The 18242-nt window shown below is 42.6% G+C and overlaps 1 protein-coding gene across 1 annotated transcript; it reads right to left on the minus strand.

Annotated features, from left to right (window-relative positions):
* Window positions 297-4884, minus strand: LOC110437171 (ultraviolet-B receptor UVR8-like). Its single transcript, XM_021465507.1, has 11 exons — window positions 4688-4884; window positions 4394-4538; window positions 4151-4261; window positions 3987-4047; window positions 3786-3904; window positions 3378-3463; window positions 3090-3291; window positions 2608-2661; window positions 1505-1615; window positions 1314-1370; window positions 297-753 (listed from the first exon to the last, which is right to left on the minus strand). Exons 1-11 carry the CDS (start codon window positions 4723-4725, stop codon window positions 562-564), a joined length of 1176 nt encoding a protein of 391 aa, XP_021321182.1. The 5' UTR covers window positions 4726-4884; the 3' UTR covers window positions 297-561.

Raw genomic sequence — 18242 nt, forward strand, 5'->3', positions numbered from 1 at the left:
TTAGGATTGCCTCTTTTCACCTTTGTCATATTTATTTAGGACTTGGCAAACTCCCTCATTTGCTAAACAAACTATGCAAAACGGTTGGAATGCTCTAATCTCTTCTTGGGAGAAAAAGGGTTTTCCAGCGACGATAGGTCCGCAGGCAGGTGCCCAACCGATGATCAATCAAGAGTGAATGGCCAGGCTTTTGTTGTGGACTTGTGGTTGACCCAAGTGCTCCCTGAAGTAATCATGTGTAGCCGTGCATCGAGTGAAGGACAGGGGAGCCAAAAAAACAAAAAAAAAGCACAGAATACAGCACAAATTTGTCCATGGGAAAATATTGCTGAAATACTGAACGTCTCTCATCTACTATCTCTGCACAAAGTTCTCTTCCCGACTATTTTAATTTGTTCCTTGCCAAATTAAATAAGCTCATACAGAAAATTTTATGATGCCTAATGTTGCACAACTTATGCTTATTCCACGAACACTATATATAATAATTGTATAGTAGGCTTCTCAGCCTCAGATTTGCACGCATATCAGTATTCATTCAGGAAGTCAAGCACTCCGTGATCAGTCGGTGGGCTCTGTCCACTCCGCGATAGCCAGGGTGTGCCGCCCGCCACAAGCCACGTACTTGGCCTGCCACTGCCCGTCGGGGTTGCTGCTGCTCTTGGGCGGCGGCAGGTCGATGGGCACTTCCATGGGGTGCCCCGTCGTCACCTTCCTGCCGTAGCCCAGACGGCCATGGTCGCCCCTCCCATACTGCCAACACCAAAAGAGATTCACCATTAATATGCACGGCAAAACTCCATAAAACTATGCGTAATGCAGAAAACGTCAATAATGCCTCAACTGGGGTTAGTGAAACTTGGGTAAAATACATACAGTTGATAACAGTCATTCTTAGAACATAAAGCGATGCATCGTGTTGTTTAAAAGGCATATCCAAAATCTTCCAAGTATTTCATATGTAAGAAAATAGAAAACCTGGTCTGTTCATCCTTGTCTCAACTATGGCCATGTTTTTTCCCTCAGGAAGAATGTTCTATAGCTTGGCTACTGACCACAAAATCAACAATGTATGTGATCATGCTTGTATGGATTCAGACATCCTTGGGTTCGCTCCAGTTAAAATTGCTTTAATGCACTTCAGGATTTTGCATAAATTTTAGATTTTTCTATTGGTGGTATTCTACTGCAAAGACCATAAAAATGGTCAAGTGGCCAGGATCTTCATTTTATATGTTGGAGCCCTGAGCTAGAAAAGATAATGGCAAGGCACATGGTAGGATTGTAGGGAGTAGAAGACAACTTCTACTTACAGAAAACATCCGGCCATCTTGAGTTAGCGCAACTGAATGTGTTCCTCCACATGACACCTGCAAACATGCAAAATGAGCTCTGCTGCGCAGCTTGGAGAAGAAAATTGTTCAACCACTTCAGGACCACAGTCCACAGGAAAGGCTAATGCAGCTGAAGCCAACAACATCCCAGTAATACCAAGGTCTATTACCTGAACAATATTTTCTCCAGCGAGGAGCTCAACCTTTAGGGGCACCATGCGACTACTCTTATCATCTCCAAATCCAAGCCTCCCATGCTCTCCTCTCCCCCAAGCATACACCTAGAGAGACCAAACAGCAACAAAGACTTTTAGTCCTAAGAAAGTTGGTGCAGGTTAAGAGAATAAAAAACAAATTATTTGTGTTCAAGTAGAAAATGATGAGTGCCAAAAAAGAATATTTTACAATGCATCGAGATTGGATCAGGTTGATTTGTGCAACTCATGGGCCTGCTCAGCTGTGCTTTTGAATCAGCTACAGCAGTTGTTGCTGCTTATTTTCTACTACAAAGAATAGTAGATGCAGGCAGGCTTGCTGCAGCAAGCAGTTCTGATCAGTCTGACATATATAATAGAGGCACCTAAGTGCATATCTGCTTTGCCCAGTACAGCATATATGTTTGTCACATGATCCATCTTTCTAAATAAACAACCACAAATCCTCAGTATTGTCTATGTAAGGAAAACCCTGGAAACAATCCTAGTTAATTTCAGATCTCAACATACACCTCAGTATGCTCCCCATCACTGTCTACCCCTATGCAATACAATATCTAGCCTGCAGTGCCTTCGGTTATCGTCTTGCCATTTATTGTGTTCAGTGCCAGTCTTACTGCGTTAAAGCACATGTTTCCATGGCATTAATATTCGTTTTTAGAAAATGCAGAATAAGGTACAGATGGATCTGAATCAATGGAACTCAAGCCAAACTTAGTCTGTGCCTTTTTTTGGAACAACTGCTGACTCTGTATTCGGTTAAGATGAGCTCAACACGGTCAACACACTCCTCTAGGTTACTTTCATTGTATAATGTGTATATTTCCGGTGCTCTCTAATCTGGACATCTTTAAAGCATGCCCTGAATAAATAGCAAGAAAATGAACTTATCTGCAGCCCAAAATAATATGTCAACAGCTTTCATGAAGTTAATTTCCTAAGCACAAAAGAATAGCCTGTCCCTCAATATATTTGTGTCAATCTGGTGGCTTGGCAGGATAAAACAGCATATAGTAAGATGGTAACCCTGAATTCAAGAATCAAGATAAAGGAAATACCTCTCCCTCTATAGTTAGTGCAGTTGAATGCCAGCCTCCAGCAGCAATGTCAACCTGCAAATGTAAGATATTGGAGTATATGCAACAAGTGAGAAATCAGGAAAGCAGTGTGCAGATAAATTATCAATTTATGCCCATGCAGTGGTGTCCTCAAATAAAGAATCGGATGCCATTCTTTGCATAAGCAACATCAAACATTCAAACATAGTATTCCAATTGTGCAATGATTATAACTGGATGTCCCGAAAAGGATGAAGCTTGTCAGATGAATGAAAGCTAAACCAATGATAGATCGAGCTCAGGGAAAAACAACTAAAAGTTTAATTTCTTTTTTATCTTGGTCTGTCATCCTTACATAAGCTCATTTGGCAATGGCTTGACAAACTTTTTTTTTAATAAATAATGCCTTGAGAAACTCACTGATGACAAACTAGTTTGAAAATGTATCAGAAAATCAAAGAGAAGAAATCAATCCAACTCACCAGTGAGAGATCAGATAGTCCTTCGACACGTATCGGCTGTGATCTTGGTTGGGTATCTCCAGTCCCCAGCTGACCATACTCATTACTACCCCATGCCCACAAAATTCCATCCTCTGTTAGTGCCAAATTATGGAATGCACCTACAGCAATGACCCTCACTTTCTCAAGCCCTTGCACACGTACTGGTTTAGATATTTGCTTGCTGAAAGAAGACCCATGCTCAACATTAGAATCAAGGAGATAATAGAAGAGTAAACAAAAAAAAATATTCATCATAAGGCACCATACATATCGCCAGGAGGCCATGGCTGTCCCCATGACCAGACGTGACCTTCTTGAGTCAAAACCACTGAATGTGTCCCTCCAGCAGCTACCTAGAATTAGCAAACGAATAAGCAAGCCAAAAGCTAACGAACCGAAATCACGAGTGCAGCACAAAAAAGTTGCAGCATCCTTTCACGACAGGAACATGCGAGAGACACTATAACTACTCCAGTTCCATTATATAAACTATCCTATATGTGGTTTGTGATCAGACTACTACTTTGGCAACAAAGCATATGCCAAAGTGACAACACTATCCAAAAATTGTTGGATTCCCTGCAACCAATGCACCGAACCAAAATTGCTAAAGTTCCAAGAACATTCCCACTGGTGCTAGCTACTTGCACAAAGCGGGAATCCAATTCCACTCACTTGCCGGACTTTGAGCTTGGGCGCGCAGCGCCTTGGGGTCGGGATGTCCCTCCAGAGCGCCCTCGTCCCGTCCTCCGTCCTCTGGGGCTCCTCACCGCACTGCCCGTACTCGTTCCCCCCTGCACACAATCCACGCACATTGCATCAAAGCAACCAGAAAATCAGTCACGGGAATCGCGGTGAAGAAGCGGGTGCCCCTACCCCAGGCGTAGGCGCGCCCCTTGTCGTCAACTGCGAGGCAATGCCACCCGCCAATCGCCGCCTGAATGAACCAAAGAAACCATAGGCCTCAGAGAGCTTGTTTCGTCAGCACAGCAGCACACAGGCACGAACCTCGCAGGTAAAGCGGAAGAACTGAGGCGCACCTGGACGATCTTGACACCCGCGAGGTCGTTGACGGGGCCCGGGGAGCTCTCCGTCTTGGTCTCCGGCGGGTGCCCGAGCGTGCCGCGCTGGTTCCACCCCCAAGTGAAGAGCTGCATGCGCGCGGCAAGGAACCCCAAGCAAAGCAACCGGGTCAGAACAGAACAGAACAGAACAGAAGCTCGCCAGGAAATGAACAACAAAGCAGCGGCGGGTCGGGGAAGGGGAAGGGGAAGGGGACGCACGCGGCCGTCGTCGCAGATGGCGAGGGAGTTGCGGCTGCCGGCGACGACGGCGGTGACGGCGTAGGGGGCCAGCGCCTCCACGCAGTGGGCCCAGTCCTTCTCCTCGTTCCCTCCCATGCCCAGCTGTCCGTCCTCCCCGGAACCCCTGCACAGAATGAGAAGGAGAGCAATCAGTTCAGCGGCCGCCCCGCCGCGTCGGCGTCGCGAGGAGAAACGGAGTTCCCCTCGCGCGCGCGCGCGAGAGAGAGAGAGAAGAGAACGCGGGAGAGAGAGAGAGAGAGAGAGCGCACGCACCACGCGAGGACCGCGGTGGCGCGGGGCGGGGCCGCCATGGCTGCGGTGGGAGTGGCGGCGCTCGGTGTCGGCGGGGGCGGGCAGCAAAGCAAGCAGCCGACGCACGCGGGTGCGGTGCTGCGGCGGATGGAGGTGGGTTTCCGTGCGCCGCGCAGGACAAGCGCTGAGCCCCCCGCGTGCGTGCGTGCGTGGCTTTTGTGCGTGGCCTGGCCGAGTGGCCGTGCCGTGATTTGGGCTCTTGTGCCGCGTGCGTGATTTGTGCAGGAAAGGAAAAGGATGGGTGTGGCGGCAGTGGGCAGGCCTATCTTTCTGGGCGAGTGTCCGGTCCGGGCCGGTCCGGTGCGGTGTGACCTGCGGTTCTGGTTTTTTGTGCTCGGCGCAACAGGTTTTCCATTTTCTTTTTCTCTTTTTTTTTGGATCCTGACGTGGAATCCACCGTTCCATCCACGTCTTCTCCTTTAAAAAAAACATTGTCCCTGAGATACTTCTTCAGTCCTACTACCTTGGTTTCAAATTATAAATTATAACGTGTTTTGTCTTTTTCAGATATATTATTTTTACTATATATCAAACATAGTGCATATTTAATTGTGTAATAAGAATTATAAATCTTGAAAAGCCAAAACATTTTACAATATGAAATTAGAGCAGTACAAAAAAACATAATTTGATAAAAGAGGGTAGCGGGCCATAGAGGTGTAGCCATTGCTAGCTTGGGTGGGTTGCAACTCAAGATCTAGACACTTAGATATATCGACGAACACAGTCCTTGAGAAAAAAAATGTGGGAGAGAGATGTCTACAACGAATCGACGACGGCAGACGTTATGGGGGAGAGGATGCCACACAGCCACCATATGTGTTGCGGAACGATGATGGACGAGAGAGTACAATGTTGACTGTGGCGTGAGGTGGTGGAGGAAGTGGAGTGTTTGCGTACGTGTGTTCATAGAGGTGAGTGTGTGAGCGTAGTGAGTGTCTGTATTGTACTATGTAATTCTCAATAAAAAGAAAGAAAGAAAGAAATGTTGATTGGAGTAAACTAGAGCAAAAAATTCTATTAAACCACATGTGTGGCAAGTATTTGAAACCTTTGATATCATATTTTGCAGACAATTGTTTGTACTATAGCTCAAGCTCTGATTCTGTCAATAAATTTGTAAGAATGGTAAATATATTCTCGTGCAGGTGTTTGTTCTCCTCCATCAAAAAAATCCTCCCATCTTTCTCCTTAGCTTTCTTGACAATATGGAAGAAACAATTGTGATGATTAGTGTTTGACAATGTTTTCCTTATAGCATCCCTCATTGCTAAATCTTCATCTGTGATTGTAGTTTTAGGATGCTTTCCTCCCATACAAATCAGCATTATCTCAAATAGCCATTCAAAAATTTCTGTAATTTTGTCCATTATGAAAGCACACCTAAATAGACAGTTGTCTTCATATTAAGTTATGCCGACAATTGATGCAAAATTCCATACTGTACTTGTTAATGTTGTTTGTTGTATCAAAACTTATAGTCTTTGTTTCCAAGCGGATGGTTATGCTCAAGATTGAGTCAAGTAACCGTACATACTCCTTTCTTTAGTGTCACAACGATTGTTTTCCCTTTATTTGGTACTAGATTGGGCGTGGGAGGTGTACCAGAATTCTTTGTCTTATTTTTTTGTACTTTGCATTCCTACCAAACTTGTTAAACTTTAGTGTCACCCTTGTTACATTGCCATTTTTGTCATCTTTCTTATCCTTGTATGGATGCCATCTCACCATTGAAAATCCTACTATATATGCATAGTCATTGTAGAAAGTATACGCGTCTTCTGATTTTGTGAATGTCATACCTAGCCAAGGAACTTGTTTGCTAGCATGTCCTTGAGACAATTGCTCCTTCAATACTAATTGCCCTTGGTTCTTCTAATTCGCTAAGTTTGAGTCATTGCCTTCACTATCTCAGCTCATGCATCTTGATCTCCTTCATTTACTATGTTTTTCTTCATTGTCCATATCATTGTCAAATAGTGTTACTGCTTTTGTGTCCATATCACTGCCCCCCAGGCCTCCCTTGTGCCTGTTGGTGTTGCTCCATGACACGGCATGTGCGCCCTTCTCCGCGACCATTGAAACCGGCAATGCATAGTGCCCGCAACCCACTGGCTTCTCTCCGCTAGTGCTAGGAATTCTGTAGTTGAGAACAGTGCGTTGGAGCTGTGGTCATGGCCGGAAGGAAGAAGCGACAATGGAGCATGGTGTTGTTGTTCAGGCACAAACGGTCTTCGCAGCAAGCTGCACAAGCACTCGATTTCAGATGCCTGAGCTAGGCAGTTGCTCATGGCAGTAACCAAACACACCTCAGGCGTCAGTCAGGCTTGCTCCTGGCTAGGCAGATCATAATGAGGGCAGCAACCAAACATGCCCAACAGGGGCGGATCCAGGATCATAGAGAGGGGGTGCTCATATTCTTCCTTTCTCTCATGTTTCTTTTTTTCCTGCTCTTTTCTCCTTTTCATTCATAGTTAGAAATTCAAAAGATGCTCCATGGAGGTTCTATGGACAACATGGGGATAGGGAGTGTTCAAGCACCCCCTAGCCCCCACACTAATTCCGCCACTGATACCCAAGTGGTCCATTATCTCTTTACTTTCTCCTTTTTCGTTAATGGTTGTTTATTTAGTGTAGCATGCATTTATTGCGTTTAGAAGAAAATGTCTTGTTGGTTCACATATATTTTTTTGTATAGTACACGGTTTTTTTGCATGAGTCAAATTGTTTTTAATTCGTTTGTGCATATTATTTTTAATTCGTTTGTGCTATATGCAGTGATCTTCTTAGCCAAAACACTGATTATATACAGTAAATTAAAATTAACCAGATTACTTCATGTTCATTCTCAGAGCAAGACTATGCCATTTGATTTAGTAGATAGTTAATTATACTTGCTATGATTACTGTAGGTGTGGAGGCAGTGTAGACTGTGTAGTTATAAGGTTATTTTTAGTGAGGGTTTCATGATCTAGTTTCCAACACATCTATATAAAAGAGTTTCATCCCCATAAAACTCTCTCTACTCTTATAAAACTTTTATCATCTCTTTCTTTATTAATATGGTGTCACATCAACGTATTTAATGTCTATAAAACTATGATAAAACACTATTAGAGCAAGTTTAATAATACAACTCACTTGCTGGCTGTAAGGTTCCTTACAGCCTTCTCCCAGCTCACTCATACAATAGTTAGCTATTCGCTATTAATACATGGCTCACTTATCTCTCACACAAAGTTTCTTGGTTCTTGTGCCTAAGCTGGTTGTAAGCTTACAACCTGCTTCTCCTCTCTCTCCTCCCTTCTCTCCTCCACCTCAGCATTTAGCCGGCTTACAACCCGCTATAATACTTACTCTTAAGACTGGCCTAAAGGAAGGAGGGTTTGTCATTTATACGCTATACAGGTCTATTTGGATCAGATCCAGGCAAACTTGCCTAGGGCGAGCGCGGCTCTCAAGGACGCCTAGGGTCAGGATGGCTGCCTAGCCGAGAAGTTGCCTTGGAGGCCACAATCCAAACAGGCATGTAAGTCAATGTTTTTTTAGAAAGACGCAAGAGCTTTGCCGTGTTTTTATTAGACGAGAAAAAAGAAAAACAGAACAGATTTACAATAGTTTATATGGCAACTCGACTTGAAACTACTATGACACACATGCCAAAAAACCGAAAGACTACTGGAAAAAAAAAGAGACAAAAGAAAAAGAAAGTAACCGGTTCCAAACCACTGTATTGCACTAGCATAAACACCTACTCAACAACATGCTAGGTCTTGTTGTCATTTGGTATTATTGAATTTCATCCTTGCAAGGCTAGGCTACTTGGATCGGTTGCAGATGTTTTTTGTTGGAAAGTTCTTCTATTGCGTTCCTTCCAGACGTTCCACCAAAAATAGATCATGACACCATCTATCTTTCTACGCTCACTTCTATCAAACTTTGCTCGGCATTTGCGCCAGTAACCATGTAAGGATCCATTCATTCCAACTGAGTTTAGCACATATAGATTGAGCCATTGTTTTAAATAGGACCAGACTTGCTTTGCGTAGGTGCAATCTTTGCAAAGATGAGTTGGCGTTTCTGGGTCCATTCCACATAGTTTGTAAATGGGATCATTTGCCCAATTACGTTTCATCAAGTTGTTGGCAGTTAGAATTTTTTTGTGCAGAAGTGTCCATGCAAAAAATTGGCATTTAGGTTCAGCTTGTGCTTTCCAAATTGGTGTCAATTTTAGCTTGCTGAAAGATCCTTCAAATTGGATGTTGTATGCACTTTTGGTTGTGTATTCTCCATCTGCTGTCCATCTCCAACGTATTGTGTCCTCACTATTTTTCTGAAGTGTAGTTTCTTGTACTCATAACCATAGTGCGGCGTACACATGCAGCTCTTGAACTGTTTGCAGCAGCAGGATATGTGCCACCCACCGGTTATATTGAAGCGCCTTCCACATCGTAATCTTTTTTCTCTTAGCTTTTCTGAATAGGTTCGGTGCAAAGCTCTTTGGCGATGTTCCCTCAATCTAGGACGATGTCCAAAAATTCACAGTTTTACCATCTCCTATTGTTACCACTGTGGAGGCCGCAAAGAGATCACCATCACGCCAATAGGCAATTCCAAGCACGCTCCTTGTATTTCCACTTGAACCAAAGCCATCGTAGTCTTAGCGCACGGGAGAAACATTCTAGGTCCAGCACCCCAAGCCCCCCCCCCTTTCTTTCGGTCGACACGTCGTTGGCCAATTTACTAGGGAGTGACCGCCAAACACTTTGTTCGGGGTCTCACCCCTCCATAGAAAACTCCTCCTTATGTGATCGATCTTATGTACTAACCATTTTATTTCTAGGAAGGCGGTCATGTGATAAATTGGTTGTGCTGAGAGAACCGTCTTGAAGAGTTTCCCTTCCGGAAATAGATAGTAGCTTCCCTTTCCATCCAGGCAATTTTGCACCTATCTTATCTATCAAAGGTTGTACCTCGATTTTGCGAAGCTTTCGAATATGGAGTGGGAGACCAAGATATTTTCTAGGAAATTTACAAATTTTCTCGGGGAAATTTTGGAGAAGTTGTGCTATGGAGTTACTATCCACCTGAATGGGAAAAACTTCTGTTTTGGAGATGTTGATTTTGAGTCTGAGCAATCTCTGAAGAAGTTCAGTAATGTGTATAGATGATCCAGTTCCAAAGCTAATGGGTCTGCAAAGATGGTCGCATCATCGGCGTAGAGGGAGCATCGGAGGTTTGCCGCCTTCGATAGGATTGGCCTAAGAATGCCTTTTTGAGTAGCAGTGGGTCAATTGCCAAAATGAATAGCAGTGGGGATAGGGGGTCTCCCTGCCTCAGTCCGCGGGCGTGTGTAATCTCTTGGGTCGGTTGGCCATTCACAAGCACCTTTGATTTTGTTGTTCCTAGTAAAGATGATATCCAATCTCTCCACTTTGTACTAAATCCCAAGCCTATGACCTCTAGCAGAAAGCTCCATCCAATGGAATCAAAGGCTTTTGAGATATCAAGCTTGATGAATAAGGCTGATCTCTTATTTTTATAGAGGAGTTGTATAATTTTTTGGGCATATATAAAATTATCATGTATGCATCTTTTCTTGATGAAGGCATTTTGAGCATTGGACACTAAAGAATTCATGTGGGGTGCGAGACGGTTTGCTAATATTTTTGTAACAATTTTGACCACGTTGTTTATAAGGCTAATCGGCCTATAGTCTGTTATTTGTGATGCCGTTTTGATCTTCGGCAAGAGAACGATGTTTGCCTCATTTATAAACTGTAATCTTGCCGTGTGATGACTGAAAAAGCTCATAATTGCTTTTGGATGATATCTTGTTTCACAATACTCTAGCACTTCTTGTAGAATAGACCTCACCTTTGCTTTTGTTGTCATTTTTTATACACTCAACCGATATCTTTGATGACACTGTAGAATGTCGCTCCTTCTAATGAAGTTGCCATAGGTCAGAGGGGTTACACGTTGGGTGCCAATGCATAACATTGAAATCTTAGGGTGCTGTTGCTTCTTCTAATGAAGTTGCAAGTACGTATCGGTCATACGATTGCGACAATACAAAGGCGTTGCCTTTTTCTGTTTTCATTGGTTATTTACTTATTTGTACATGAATTCTAAATACTTCTGTGTCAGTAGAATGAATGTCATTCTGACAGAACTGTAAAGCTATTAGCTCTTAAGCACTCAATTATATGACACTGATTGTGTGTGCATTGAAAGATGGAAACCGAGACATATTTTTGAGTAATTTCTGTTAATCTCTTTTTACGTGCATGCCTTTTTCATACAAACAGCGTGCAACGGCGCAACGGCGCATTTCTACTAGGTGATGAACTGTATTGGGCTGATGGGCCAAGGCGAGATCGCTGGGGGCTGATGGGCCCGATAGCTGCGATGAGATCAAAGCTCTTGTCTAGGGTACGCTCCTGGATCCCCTCTTCTTCCGATGCGAATTCGTTTTATTTGGTCACGAACAAGGATTGATAAGAGACCTCGTGTTTTTTCGAGACCGAAGGAAAAAGTTTACTTCACCTACTACAACTATAAAAATAGACTACTTGACACTCTCAAACTAGACTGATGTTCACCCCTTGAAGTTTCCAAAACCGCTTAAATAACCTCCTCAAGTGGTTTTTGACTAAGCTACAGTCATCATAGTTTTGCTATAGTGACAGCGGTTTTATCTTTTTCTTTTATATTTATTTCACCTAAATCTTTGAAAAAATATAGTAAATTATACAAAAATATAAAATAAAAAATTCAATTTTGTTGGACTCCACATGAGTAGATTTACACAGTGAATATATAATATGACATACTTTAGTATAAAGTTTTTATTGTAGATTTTACAGAAATAATATATCAAAATCTTCATATTATTTTCTGTAAAATCTATAGCAAAAATTTTATACTAAAGTATGTCATATTATATATTTACTGTATAAATCTACTCATGTTGAGTCCAACAAAATTAGAACACATGAGTGTATATATACTTCATAATTAGAGGATGAAATAGACTTTTTCTGAGACTGATCTATACGGATGACAAGCCTAGAGAAGAGCTGATCGATGGAGCAGAATCCGAATCATAAGACCAACAACGGGTCTTCTGTTGGCACGCCGTCCTACATCACAGATCCGAGTGGCAAGGGAGTTCCTACTGCTTCTGTACGCTACTAGATCCCCTGTTCGTCTGATGCGATATACAATTCGTTTTGGGTCCTGAACAAGATTGAAATATCTGTGCTCTTATTCGTGTGTTCTTGGTGGCGGTGACGGTGGCGGCTTAGATGGGACTGCGGAGAAACTCCGAGACCTCGAGGCTCCAACTTACCTAAACTCCAAGAGCCGCGTGATTCCGAAATCTGCTTGGCCTTTAACCAAGAAGATGGTGGTGAGTGCAGATTCCACAATTATGGAATCAATCATATAGCTTTTTCTTCACATCACCTTTAACTAGCTCGTAATGTGATGTGACCCAGAAAAACCATTGATTTTTCTTAGAAGCAGTTTGATATAACCTCCTTAAAATGGGATCCCATAGAATGGGACTTGTGTGAGTGAGTGCAATCCTCAGTTAAGAATTAGCACAAACTTTTTCTTATTTGTCGGCGTCTTAACTCATGGCTCGTTTTGCTCTTATGCTGGATTTGGTTTGATGCATAAAACCAAAACCTTTCTTCTTTTCAGTTTGTGCTGGCAGCAGGGCCACACAACCAACAAGTAGTGTCGACAGCTTCAAGAATGGGGACATTAATGTGCAATGCAATGGCTGCAGCGGCAAGAACCATCAGCCCTCTCTGGAGAATGAACATAGTGATAATGCTGCTGGGAAGTTCTTCTCTGACTTGCCTGAACTCTGTGATTCCAGAATCGGCTTGAACTCTAACCAAGAGTGCGAGTGTAAAGCCATCTTCAGGAAAGATTTTGCTCTTGTTATACTTAGAGCAAAGGCTGCTTATCAACCTCATATTAGTCAATGGCTAGATCACTTTGTGTAATTTTGTTTGTTTTTTTCCTCTCTTTCTTTGTGACATGATCTCAGTTGTAAAGTTTTTACCTTTGTTTTAATAAAAGACAGTAGGGGGAAACCCCTCCTGATTCCATCAAAAAATAATAATCCACTATGAATAAATCACTCGTCATAGCCTTTTTTGTCACCTCTTTACTCCAAGGCATCTCTTTTTAGTTGGATGTGACATATAATCTAAACCTTGTTTTCAGCTTGTGTTGGTGGCCAGGGTGATAAACACACAAGTATCGGCGATGGCCGAGAGAACGGGGACATGGCTGCTGGGAAGACGCTGCTGCCCTTGAATCCGCAAGGGATACCGCGGAAGATGTTTAGAGTTGATCGTCGTGATCAAGACCTGCTTTTACCGAACCTATCTTGGGATGAGAAAGTAGTGTTCACCAGTTGCATATCCAAGCACCAGCTATTTGTTTAGCCTTCTCTTGTCCTTATTTTACAGCGGATTTTAAGCGCGAGCCACGGTTTAGCAAAATCTCTAACTCTTATTGGCCCTTGGATCCATGAATATTATCTCAATCAAGGTTTCTGAGTCTGATGTGCCTTATCCCATTAACATATATGGCAGTGGCGAGGGATCAGGTTGACTGGATGTGTTTACTTATTCAAGCGCGGCAGGGACAATCCCCAACGTATTACAGAAGAATATTGCAAATGTTAGTAAGATTTCTAATTCTAATTAGCTGAGGTATGAACTATCAAATAGATCTACAAATAGCAGAAATATCAGTTAGCAAATAGAATACTGCTACGACGAGCCATCTATATATGTTGTCTCTAGGCACCATCTAGATCTAGACGGCCCAGTATCGCTATGTTGTGCCTAAGGGTTTGGTTTTGGCATAGGGAAGGCTGCTTGGGCCAGGTAGGTGCATCCCACCTCTAGGCAGACGAAATCAGATGGGTCTGGGAGAGCTGCCTGGCCAAGCTATTTTGTCAAGCCTCCAATGTATTTGGAGTGAGAATCATATTCACACAAACGGAGTTCTTATGTTGCCAAAAAAAAAAGGTACCCTAATGCCATAACCTGGTTTGCTCTGGGCAGTGTTTAGTTCCTGAAATGAAAAATTTCAGGACACTGTAGCACTTTCATTTATTTGTGGTAATTATTGTCCAACTATGGACTAATTAGGCTCAAAAGATTCGTCTCGTAAATTCCGACCAAACTGTGCAATTAGTTTTTATTTGCGTTTATATTTAATACTTTATGCATACGTCTAAAGATTTGATGTGACAGAGAATCTTGAAAAAAATTAGGTTTTAGGGTAGAAGTAAACAAGGCCCTGATTCACATTTCTGACTCATGGGTTGGGATTGAAGTCAGGCTGTCTAATTTATAATTCTTGGATCTTGTGCTGATATTTAAATGAACTGAATTACGTTTGACTTGTCGAGCTTTATTTTTCTGTTGTTGTTCTTACATGTTTCTGCTGAATCCCTTCGCAGGATGATACCTTAACTATGACTGGCTCGTATCGAGCTCTTGCTGGCGATGATATTATGGTTTTTGAACTCTATTTGAAGATTAATAAGGGTGATGAAGAGGCAGCTGACCAAGAGTTCAGCAAAGGTTTGATGCAACGCCATACCGACCTGTGAATCGCTTCTCCTGACTTTATCTCTCAATAGTTGCCTGAGTCAAGTTAAAATGGAGTTTAATAATATTCCAAATGCATTGGAAGCTTCCGTTGAAGTTAATATATTGAATGAGGAATCTTATTTCCATCGCAAAATAACTGCTGGATATAAGAAAAATGGAATCCTTCTGTATGACAGCAAAACTTGGTTGTGGTGGCTCCTTTTCTGAATTGCTGGCTAAGCACATTGTATAATTTAGGATATTAAACAACCTAATATATGACCTTTGATAACCCGGAATCCTTTAATTTTGTCAACACGTCTTGGAGATCAAACGCTGTGCTTTTATGGTTAAGAACAGTTTTTGTCGAGCTAATGTCAGTCCCATCTCAGCATAATTAGCAAAAATGGATCAAACAGGGGACAACAAATGATCAAGGGCGCCATTCTTTCTAGTCGCGTATGAATGCTCCTTTGCTCGGGCCCTTGGGGCGCATGATATACTACTGCTAAGAAACACAAGTTTTCATGTTGTCAATCATTCTGTGTGTGTATATATATGTGCATGTCTAAAGCCTATGAAAATTTCATGCTGTCAATCATCCTTGTACCACGAGTGATTTGCTAGCTGTAATCTAAAATGTTGGATTCCACTACTGATTCGTTTTTGAAATGGTTCTCAAAATGCTTCTCCACTTGCTGGTACAGCGACCTTGCTTTCTTACATAGACTAAACCCAACTTGTTTACCTGTGAACTGTTAAGAATCTGATATCAGGTTTTGCAGTCGAAAGACTAGTGATTCTTATTATCAAACTAGTAGTTGGTCGACTAACTTCACTATGTAGCAGAGAACTGCCCTGGTTGCATAAAGCTTCAGTTCAATTTTTACCTTTTGCCTTGCTTTTCTAATGTTGACTGGAGCAGATGTCACACCGCTGGAGTAATTTCAGTCATGACTTTTCAGACCATCTAACAAAGTCGACCTACCGAATGAGGCGGCCACTGCATGAGTATGAGCAACAAATGCTCCTCCCGATTCCAGTTGCGGGAACTGATCCAGCGAGGAACGCCGAACGCGGCGGTTAATCCGAGAGGAATAGAGTGGATTAACAAGAGCCTGTTGGGATAAGTTTACGTGTCGAATTTGCCAGCCATTTAACAGTATTTTTCTTGAACAGGACAAGCAAAACAGGCTCATTGACGAATAAGCGGACAAGCCTGTAGAGAATGCAGAGACGCTTGAAACGCAGTCCATTCTGGCTGAAGGGTACATCATCGTCTCGTGTAGTAGATATAGGTTACCATGCACTGCATGATGTGGATGCTGTGCTCTGCTACGCAATAGTAGCCCTTCCTCGACGCGGCGCTGCCGCTGCCTCATGTTTCGCCATCTCACCACCGATTCGATACGATACGACCGCCCAATTATCTCACAACCTGTCAAGACGAGAATTGAATCATTGGATGGATGATGAGCGGCGACTCAGCGAAAGGGGCCGCCGGGCCGGTGAGAAAGAAGGCAGTGGCCGAGACGCAATACCATGATGGTTCATCTTCGTTCATCCTGCTCCTGCTAGGGATGAAAACGGATCGGATCGGTGCGGATAATGTCTTTTCCATATCCTAATCCGATTTTCTTTGTCAGATTCGGTGCGGAGCGGATAATACACGGATGCGGATGTGGATACGGTTTTTTCGGTAGTCGGAATTGGTACGGATATGGAGCGGAAACGGATCGGAGACGGATTTTAATAGTCGAGTAACATGTGCATACATAGAAAATTATATGCTTGTCAAAAATTTATTTAGTACATAACAGGAATAAGCAATAGATAATAATCTTGCATTGCATTCCATGTTGCTACTCTCACACTAATAATTAACACTTAACATGATATCTTCACTAAAGAATAATAAGTTATTAGCCAATAAATAATAGCATCTAGCGAATTTCTTAATTTAAAAATTAGAACATTAAACAACTACATCATAAAATAAAATTCCTCAGCTAATAAAGTTTTTAAAATCCTAAATTCTTTAGTCTTGGAAGAGAAATCTTTGGATATCCTATTTTAAACATCGGATAATCCGCATAAAATTTGCGGATAATCCATATCCGCCGGATTTTACCTATTCCATATCCTACCCCGTATCCGCAGACAATCGGATTCGGATTATCCGTATCCGCACGGATGTTAAAAGTTCTTCTCCATATCCTCAAAATTCGAATTCGGATCGGATCGGTTCGGAGAATTATCCACACCACTTTCACCCCTAGCTCCTGCCAAACGAAACGATTGATTGATTCTCTGCTTGTTGCTCGTGCTCCTTCTGTGATCTTTTTCGTTCCTAATCGTCTCGTCTCCAAGTAATAGAGCCAGAGTAGCGGGAGTATCTCGTTTTCGTTTTGATTCCGACGCGCCCAAGAAATATCTCCGGACCGGTGTGCATGCTTCTTTTTTTTACGAGTAGAATGCAAGAGTACAGGAATGAACTCGGGTATTTCTTTATTCATTGATCACAGGTATTTATACAGTCGGGGGGAGAGGAAACTCTCGCCCCAAGTAAACTCGAGCCCACGATGAGTCGTGGGTGATATCACGGAGGTGGAACCGGTCTCGTAGTCGTGGATGATATCCCGTAGACGGTCGTGGGGGGATGTCGTAGTTAGGATAGATCTCCCGTAAGGGGATCCGAGGAGATGAGATCACCCCGGATAAAATATCCGTAACACTCCCCCTTACACTCCCCCTTGATCGAATCACTTGTTGAGATCAAGGAATCGTATTGCTCCTCCAAAAATTCCTGTAGGATAAAAATGAGAAAAAATACGTGTGTATATGTGCTATAGTAAAACTCCTTAAAACCGCTTGGGAAAAGAAGGAGAAAGTTATAGCACTTAATGATTGCCTCATTGTAAACTAATATGAGAAAACCTTTGCAGGAGAAAACTCATGTTGTAGTTTAGAGGACAATATGTGTCTTTGATACTCCCTTAAAAACCCCTGTGGGGAAAACAAGGAATATGACACTCTTGTGTTAATATTATCTCATTAAAAAAACTCCTTATGAGAAACCTTGTGAGGAAAAACTCATAGAGAGAAAAGAGTATAATATGATGGTGTAGACAGGCCAATGTCTAGGAGATTTCTCCCCCTGAACTTTGCAAATCCCTAAGTCGTCGCATACCAATTTCTTTGACACATTTTTCAAATGAGGAAGCTGGTAGGGACTTAGTGAATAGATCAGCGAGATTGTCGCATGATTTGGTTTTCAAGATATCAATCTCTCCTTTTTGTTGTAATTCATGATGATAGAACAACTTTGGAGAGATGTGTTTGTTGATATTGCTCTTGATATAGCCTGTCTCCATCTGTGTAACACAAGCAACATTATCTTCATAGATAATGGTTGGAGCTGTGATAGCTTTAAGACCACACGACTGCTGTATGTGGTTGATCATTCTGCGAAGCCAAACGCATTCACGTGAGGCCTCATATAATGCGACTATTTTAGAATGATTCGTGGACGTTGTTGCCAAGGTTTGCTTGGATGATGTCCATGATATGGCGGTTCCGTTTTGTAAGAATACGAAACCGGTTTGTGATCTGCTATTATGGGGGTCTGATTGATATCCAGCATCGGTGTATCCTATCATCTCAGAATTTGTTCCTCTTTGGAAGAATAATCCGAGATCCCTTGTGCCATTAACATATCCGAGGATCTGTTTTACTCCTGTCCAATGTCTCTTGGTAGGAGCGGCACTGTGCCTTGCTAGCAAATTCACTGCGAAAGCGATGTCAGGCCTGGTGCTATTGGCAAGGTACATCAGTGCTCCAACGGCACTAAGGTATGGGACATGAGGTCCTAGGATTTCCTCCCCCTC

Source organism: Sorghum bicolor, chromosome 7, assembly GCF_000003195.3.
Source record: "Sorghum bicolor cultivar BTx623 chromosome 7, Sorghum_bicolor_NCBIv3, whole genome shotgun sequence".
Taxonomy (NCBI): domain Eukaryota; kingdom Viridiplantae; phylum Streptophyta; class Magnoliopsida; order Poales; family Poaceae; genus Sorghum; species Sorghum bicolor.